General features: G+C 38.9%; 2 protein-coding genes across 2 annotated transcripts; one reads left to right on the forward strand and one right to left on the reverse strand.

The window, feature by feature from the left end:
• Positions 1 to 1,138: 1,138 nt before the first annotated feature.
• Positions 1,139 to 2,118, reverse strand: LOC106524792 (sperm-associated antigen 16 protein). The gene has a single exon (XM_014018765.1). It carries the CDS (start codon positions 2,047 to 2,049, stop codon positions 1,204 to 1,206), a length of 846 nt encoding a protein of 281 aa, XP_013874219.1. The 5' UTR covers positions 2,050 to 2,118; the 3' UTR covers positions 1,139 to 1,203.
• ndufb4 (NADH:ubiquinone oxidoreductase subunit B4) lies at positions 2,100 to 5,231 on the forward strand. The gene is made up of 3 exons (XM_014018766.1): positions 2,100 to 2,301; positions 4,475 to 4,618; positions 5,079 to 5,231. The coding sequence occupies exons 1-3, from the start codon at positions 2,125 to 2,127 to the stop codon at positions 5,139 to 5,141; spliced, it is 384 nt and encodes a 127-aa protein (XP_013874220.1). The 5' UTR covers positions 2,100 to 2,124; the 3' UTR covers positions 5,142 to 5,231.
• The last annotated feature ends 3,244 nt before the right edge of the window (positions 5,232 to 8,475 follow it).

An 8,475-nucleotide genomic window follows, 5' to 3' on the forward strand; every position in this document is an offset into this window, starting at 1 on the left:
CGTTTGTTTCCCTACAAAGATAAAAACACACACGTTTGTTTCCCTACAAAGATAAAAACACACACGTTTGTTTCCCTACAAAGATAAAAACACACATGTTTGTTTCCCTACAAAGATAAAAACACACACGTTTGTTTCCCTACAAAGATAAAAAAACACACGTTTGTTTCCCTACAAAGATAAAAACACACGTTTGTTTCCCTACAAAGATAAAAACACACGTTTGTTTCCCTACAAAGATAAAAACACACGTTTGTTTCTATAAAACATTTTATTCTCTAACATTAATTTCTGAAGACTAAACTGTGTAATCCTAAACTCAATTCACATTTTCACCCTGAACCTAATCCCTAACCCAAAAGTTATGTTCCTCTATTTTGACCCGATTTTGCTCCACATAAGGCCTATTAGTCCTGACAAGGCAGGGCYATTCAAYTGGCGGCCCGTGGGCCACATCTGGCCCGCGAGTGACCAAAGTTTGGCCCGCCWCTTAATTCATTTATCTTTTAAGCCCAAAGGTTTTCTACTTTAATTACTACAAGTTCTTTTAGCTAAACGTGGACATGTTAGGTCTCTACAGAAACATGGCCAGAAGCTGATAAAACATGTCCACGCACACTCAAGACAGTTAAAACTACAAGCAGTTGAAGATAAAACTATGAAAATGAAAATAAAATTGGTTTAAATTTAAAAATTTGGAGAAGTCAAAATAATATTTGTTTTAAATAGGAGGCAAAATGTGTTGTTTTTGTTTTTATTGTTTCATTATCACTACTTTTTATTACAGGGTTCTGTATTTTATTTATGATTAAATACAGCAAAATAAACTATTTCAAAGGTAACAGTTCTTTGTAATACTTAGTTTAATTACATAATGACTTTAATTGCTGGATGTTCGGACCCTGTGGCCCCCGGAGCAATTTAGGTGAATAGCCCTGAAAATGTGACAAAATCAAGTGTTATACACACACACCATTGTGTGATTGATTGTGAGTGATTTAGTGATTATTTAAACGCAAAAAAATTACGAAACAAGTTTGAAAATTGTTATTGTGTAATAATGCAGATATTTCTCTTTGTATCATGTGGAACAATCAGTTTTTGTGGAATCAACATGAAACACGTGACATTGTTTCAGTTGTTTAAACTTTTTGTTTTTTTATTTGAATGAATTGTTCTTTTCAGGGGATCTGAAGACCCGGGTCACAGTGTTTGACCCCTGGCTGTCTGATCCTGCTCTTCCCCTTCAGAGGAGGCAGCTGATTGGCTGATCTTGCTCTTCCCTTCAGAGGAGGCATCTGATTGGCTGATCTTGCTCTTCCCTTCAGAGGAGGCATCTGATTGGCTGATCTTGCTCTTCCCTTCAGAGGAGGCGTCTGATTGGCTGATCCTGCTCTTCTCTTCAGAGGAGGCATCTGATTGGCTGATCCTGCTCTTCCCTTCAGAGGAGGCGTCTGATTGGCTGTCCAGAGCCAGCCTGACCTGCCTCACAGCCGCCAGGTATTTTTGATTCATCCTCTTCACGTTCTCTCCATAAACGTCACATTCCTCTTTGAGTCTTTTCACCTCCTTCTTCAGTCCTTTCAGGTCCCAGAGACCCTGCTTGTGCTTGTTCCGGTACAGGTCCCGGTCCCTCCGGACCCGGGCCAGCATCCCCGCCGCGACAGAAGCCGCCTTCCTGCACTCCTCCCTCYCCCGCAGAGCGCTTCTCAGCTCGCCGCGCAGGCGCTGGTTTTCAACGTACACGTCCGGTACCGGCTCGACCCGCCGGGCGTCCAGCAGCTCTTTCTGCTCCAWCTCACGCCACTCCGTTTCAAAGCAGAGGAGCGTTTCTGTCATGTTGTTTTCAAACAGATAGTTGAGGAAAAACTCAACGACCGGCGGTCGCTGATGACCGGACCCCTGAGCGGCTCCGGTTTCGGGTTCTGCTCGGTTCTGGACCGCCGTGTCCGAGTCCTTTTCTCCTTCTGTTAGACTCCGCTCCTCTTCACATGTRCGATCATCTTCGCCGCCACGGTCCGCGTTTTCTTCCTCTCCGGCAGYCGCCATAGTTGTTTATCCACCGTTGCCGTGGTTACGACGTTTCAACGCGAGATTTCACGAAGTCACGCACCAGAATCCATCATGGTGGATATCAAAGATTTGCCCTTGTCCGAGCGGCCGAAAACTTTGGATCCGAATGAATATTTCAGCGTTTCTCAGGAGAAGAGACGCTTGGAGGAGACGCGGGCGGCCATCCGGGCTAATCTGAAGCGGCAGTACCTGCTGCAGCTGAATAACCCGCACAGGAAGGGGCTCGTCGTAAGTGGCTAGCTGCTAGCGYCTCTGCGGGAGGGCTGCGTCTACTTTCTGGAATGATAGCATTTTCTAGCGACTAGACAGGAACCGATGTTTATTTAATATAATGTATATTATTGTTACTATCTTTGGTTTACGACGATAAAAATACGATTTATGTCAGTCATTTATGTTAGCCAGGCTTGGCCAGGGAGCTAGCATGCTATTGTTTGTTTATTTAGCCAGCCTTTTCCCTGACGTTTGCTGTGTAATTTATTTATATTCTGGTTTATTTCCTTTATCTGTTGACAAATTAGGCTTACAGAAGCCCAACTCTGCATTATTTTAGTATTTATGTACGATGCACAATGTTCCCAAGCTAACGCTAAAGGTGCTGAAGGTGGTTTTTCTCTGGAACAGTTTGTATTATTAAGTAAATAAAAGTTTATTTATATAGCGCCTTTCACAGAAAAAGTGCTGTACAACCATTATCAGAAAGAAAAAGCAAATATATCACAATATATTGCCTATTAGTCCTGACAAGGTAGGCCTGTGGCTTGTGGGCCAGAGTGACCAAAGTTTGGCCCGCCACTTAGTTCATTTATATTTTAAGCCCAAAGGTTTTCTACTTTAATTACTAAAAGTTCTTTTAGTTAAACGTGGACATATTTAGTATCTACAGAAACGTCAGAAACTTGGCTAGAAGCTGATAAAACATGTATATGCACACTCAAGACAGTCAAAACAACAAGCAGTTAAAGATAAAACCATGAAAGTGAAAAAAAAATTGGTTTAAAAGTTAAAAATTCAGAGATGTCAAAATAATATTTGTGTTAAATAGGAGGCAAAATGTGTTATTTTTTTTTTAGTCTTTTATTATCACTACTTTTAGCATAGGGTTCTGTATGTTGTGTTTATGATAAAACACAATTTATTATTACCTGTATTTTTTGTTATCCTTTTGTTTACATTACCACAGAACAAAGTCGCACAATGGCCTTTTAGTTCATCATGCCTCAGGGGCAGAATAAAAACATGTATGTATGAAGGTTATAAAGTTAGCTGTAGGAGGGCAATATGTCCTTTAGCACAAAGAACTACACTTGAAGTTTTAATAAGTATACTTGAGTATAGGTTTAAGTATATCAAGTATACGGGCAGCTGTGGTGTAGTGGTGGAGCAGCCGGCTTTGGTACACGCATGTCCCAATACTTTAAGTATACTGTTATAATGTCTTTTTAAGTTTATAAACTTACCAAAAGAAGTATACATTAGTATGCTTAATGACATGTACTTACAAAAGTGTATTTCCCTAAGTGTACTTTTTTTTTTACCATGTCACTAAAATACTAGCAATTTACTAACAAGTACACGTCTAGGACTAAATTGGCCCACAATAAGTTTATGAAAGTATACAAGTACACTGAAAGTAATCTTCTAAGTATACTTTTAGTTTAATCTTGAAATATACTACAAATAAACCAGGCTGTGTGAAAATGTACTTTCAGTGTACTACTAAAGTTTATCTTGGCCAAAAGTTGAAACATTAATATAGACTAAGTATATTTAAACATTTTGTATACTTTTAGTAAAAGCCAAGTATAGTGTTAGATAGTAGGGGTGTAAGAAAATATCGATACACTGAAATATCGCCATATTTCATTTCCCGATACTGTATCGATATTCTAAAGCCCTGTATCGATTTTTAGTTAATGTCAACCTTCCTGCCAGCCGTTCATTTTTATGTTGTAGTTCAGCCTCTGACCACTAGTTGGCAGCAGTGAGCCAGCCATTTGGCTCCTCTACCTCTTGAGCGCCAGAGAGTAAGAGAGCATTAGCATTGTGAGAAAACATTAGCCTTTTTTTTTCAGTAAGAGGTTTTTATTTAATAGAATTTTTGGACAAAAAAATCGCAATATATCGCCTTGCTTACAGTATCGCAATATATCAGGATATATCGTATCGTGACCCCTCTGTCATGATATGTATCGCCAAATTCTTGCCAATATACAGCCCTATTAGATAGACATGGTTAAGTATATCTCAGATACAGTAAGTACATAAAAAGTAAACTGGACGGAAACAATTGTTCAAATATACATTCATGACAATTTTTTGGACTTGCGAGTGACCATGTGTAAACAAAAGACTAAATATAAATAAGTAGTAACTGAAATGTGATCATCTGTCCTTACAGGAAGACCCTGCCCTGAACCAGTGGATGTATGCCAGGGCCCACACGTACGAACACTTCAGACCCACACAAAAGACGTCCCTGCTTGGTTTCACCTTTGGAGTTGTGCCCCTCTTTATTCTTTACTACGTCTTCAAAACAAACAGGGTACGAGACCTAAAGCTTCAGGAGGGTTCTGGTGTCTGAGGTTGCATGTAACCTGTTGCCACTGTGTCAGAGTTTTACCAAACGTGGTAACAGAAGAGGCGTGCATGTTTGAAATGTCTTGATTCATTAATAATTTTATTTTTAAGGTACTTTTTGTGACATTAGTTGTGATTTTTTTTTATTATTATTTGTAATTTTGTCCAGAAAGCTATCTAAAATAGGATTTTCTCCTAAAATTGTAGTTAAACTGTAGATCAGTTCATATTAGACAAAAAATGCCGAATAAATAGTGGTTGGATTAATTATTTTTTTCCATCAGTTGTCATTGAGATTCAACCTCTAGATTATCACTGTTCGATTTTCAAGGAAAATGCTTGAAAATCATAAAGAGTGCAGCTGAGAAAATGTCTGGAAGGTGAAGAGAGGCTGATATTTCTGCTGTTTGTCTTCTCTGTTTCAGGATCAGAGGGAGGCGGAAATTAAAGCCGGGACCTACAAGCGGCCGTTCCAACTGTCGAATTGAGCTGCCTTGTTGAAGAGACCCTCCTGTAATGTTCCAGAGGTGGTCTGCGTAATTATTAATAACCCAATAAAGTGATATTGTCAAACAACAGGACTTTGATTTTCTTAGAGTTAAAGTGTGTGTGTGGTGGAGTGGTTTAGAGCAGTGGTTCCCAAACTTTTTATCTTCTGACCCACAAAATATCCATGGCAAAAACTTGTGACCCCAAAATATTACTGGTCTGAGTACACAAACTTCATTAATAACCCTAAAAACACAGGCTTTTTGAGAATCTAAACAGCTTGTACACAAATATAAATACTTATTTATACTTATTTTGTGTTTTTGTAATAATTATAGGGAAAATACAGCGGGTAAAATAAGTATTGAACACGTCACCATTTTTCTCAGTAAATATATTACTAGAGGTGCTAATGACATGAAATTTTCACCAGATGTTGGTAACAACCCAAGTGATCCATACATACAAAGAAATCAAACCATAAATGTCCAGAAACGAAGTTATTTGTAATAATGTGGAATGGCGCAGGGAAAAAGTATTGAACACACTTACTGAAATTTATCTAATACTTTGTACAAAAGCCTTTGTTGTCAATGACAGCTTCAAGACGCCTCCTGTATGGAGAAACTAGTGGCATGCATTGCTCAGGTGTGATTTTGGCCCATTCTTCCACAAACAGTCTTCAAATCTTGAAGGTTTCGTGGACCTCTTCTATGAACTCTGATCTTTAGTTCTTTCCATATATTTTCTGTTGGATTCAGGTCAGGTGATTGGCTGGGCCATTCCAGCAGCTTTAGTTTCTTTCTCTGAAACCAACTGAGAGTTTCCTTGGCTTTGTGTTTGGGCTCATTGTCTTGCTGAAATGTCCAGCCACGTTTCATCTTCATCATCCTGGTAGATGGAAGCAGATTTTTATCAAGAATGTCTCTGTACATTTTTCCACTCATCCTTCCTTCAATTATTTGAAGTTTGCCAGTACCATATGGTGAAAAACAGCCCCACACCATGATGTTCCCACCTCCAAACTTCACTGTTGGTATGGTGTTTTTGGGCTGATGTGCAGTGCCATTTGACCTCCAAACATGATGTGTATTCTGGCATCCAAACAGTTCAATGTTGGTCTCATCTGACCAGACTATATTCTCCCAGTATTACACAGGCTTGTTTAAATGTTGTGCAGCAAACTTTAAAGGAGCTTCAACATGCTGTTTCTTCAGCAGTGGAGTCTTGCGTGGTGAGCGTGCATACAGGCCATGGTGGTTCAGTGCATTACTTATTGTTTTCTTTGAAACAAACGTACCTGCTAATTCCAGGTCTTTCTGAAGCTCTCCACAAGTGGTCCTTGGCTCTTGGACAACTCTTCTGATCATTCTTATCACTCCTCTGTCAGAAATCTTGTGAGGAGCACCTGGTCGTGGTCGGTTTATGGTGAAATAATGTTCTTTCCACTTCTGAATTATGGTCCCAACAGTGCTCACTGGAACCTTCAGAAGTTTAGACATTCTTCTGTAACCGATGCCATCATTATGCTTTGCAACAATAAGGTTGTGAAGGTCTTGAGAGAGCTCTTTACTTTTACCCATCATCAGATGGTTCTTGTGTGATACCTGGCCATCATTTGGGACTGAACCAGCTGATATTAACTTGCACTGACAAGGGGCAGGCTTGCTTTCTAATTACTGAGAGAGTTCAGCTGGTGTCTTGACTTTCCATGCCTTTTTACACCTCCCTTTCTTCATGTGTTCAATACTTTTTCCCTGTGCCATTCCACATTATTACAAATAACTTCATTTCTGGACATTTATGGTTTGATTTCTTTGTATGTATGGATCACTTGGGTTGTTACCAACATCTGGTGAAAATTTCATGTCATTAGCACCTCTAGTAATATATTTACTGAGAAAAATGGTGACGTGTTCAATACTTATTTTACCCGCTGTACTACATCAGCAATTATTTTATTACCCTTTAAATTGATTTCTGGAGATTATCCAAGGTGCTTCATGACTCATAATTGGGTTCAAGCCCAGCTTTGGGAACCAAAGTGCACTGGTTCCAAAACTTTTCAGCTTTTGACCCACAAAATAACAGTAGCAGAGACCTGTGCCCAACTATGTTTGGATGATAAACATTTGTATCAGGTCAGCAAAACATGGGCATAGTAACAATATGTTTATACTACATTTATCCATTTTAAATATACTAACCTCATTCCTTTGTAACAACTAAGGCAAAAATGTAATTAATTCAGAAAATTTTGTCAGGACCCCAACTTGGGTCCTGACCTCAACTTTGGGAMACACTGGTTTRGGGAGTCATCCTGGAACCAGAAGGTTGCCGGCAGAGGGTCCGATGGTGGCGGCGCCGCCTCTGTCTGCCCCAGTGAAGCTGTGGCTACAATGTAGCTTACCACCGTCAGTGTGTGAATGTGTGACTGTAGGTGTAAAGAGCTTTGATAAGGTGCTACACAAGTTCAGTTCGTTCTGATTCAGAGCAACAGACAAGTGGAGCWGATGTTTATAGTCAGAAAAGAGGGAAACTTTTACACTTGTGAATGTGATGTTTAATTAGAAAGCATGGACTTCACTATAATGGTTCACTTTTTTTCATGTTACGCTCATGGAGAGAAAATATGGAGACTTTCAAGGACACAGCACACGTTTGTGTATATTTTTGTGTGCATTAATTTTTTTACTGAAGCTATGTGACAAAAGTTTTCTTATTTATGCTTTACATTTAATATAGTAACAATTCTCAAACAGCAACCTGGTTTTTGTGAGATTTGCTGYGTCAGTCCAAATTTTCTATTTTGTATAAAGTGGTTAAAATTAAAGATGTTTTTCCCCCTGATTAATTGATTGTTATCATAGTTGCAGCCCTAATAACAGTAAAATAAGCTGTTTGTTTATAACATGGAAGATTTGGCAAATGTTTCATGTGTGCAACCCAAATACTCTACTGCTCATCCCACAAATGCATGTTCCTTACTAATGTGGCTCCATTTAAAAGGGAAATTAACAGACTTTCCAACCGCATCAGATTTATTACCAAGAAGCACTGTTTTAAGAAATAATCTACCAAAGACAATAATTTCATTGTAATTTCAGATAAGTGCAGCTTTGTATTTTTAATTATTTTTCTGATGAATTCAATTGACTCAAAAAGTGTATTTGTTTCTTTTTAATTACTGAGAGTTTCTTTAAAACCCATCCAGTGGTTTATTACTACGGGTGCAACAATACATGTACTTGTATCGAACAATGCAGATTTTTTAAATTTATTTTATCAACTTGTCTTCTGAAGATGCTCTGTGCTGAAGGATCAGTGGATCTG

The sequence above is a fragment of the Austrofundulus limnaeus genome, unplaced genomic scaffold (assembly GCF_001266775.1).
Source record: "Austrofundulus limnaeus strain Quisiro unplaced genomic scaffold, Austrofundulus_limnaeus-1.0 Scaffold201, whole genome shotgun sequence".
Lineage (NCBI taxonomy): Eukaryota > Metazoa > Chordata > Actinopteri > Cyprinodontiformes > Rivulidae > Austrofundulus > Austrofundulus limnaeus.

Excerpts from the sequence above, each read along its gene's own strand:
- ndufb4 (XM_014018766.1), top strand. The coding sequence starts at position 2,125 with ATGGTGGATATCAAAGATTTGCCCTTGTCCGAGCGGCCGAAAACTTTG. Across the intron at positions 2,302-4,474 it reads CGCACAGGAAGGGGCTCGTC|GAAGACCCTGCCCTGAACCA; the intron begins GTAAGTGGCTAG and ends CTGTCCTTACAG. Across the intron at positions 4,619-5,078 it reads ACGTCTTCAAAACAAACAGG|GATCAGAGGGAGGCGGAAAT; the intron begins GTACGAGACCTA and ends TCTCTGTTTCAG.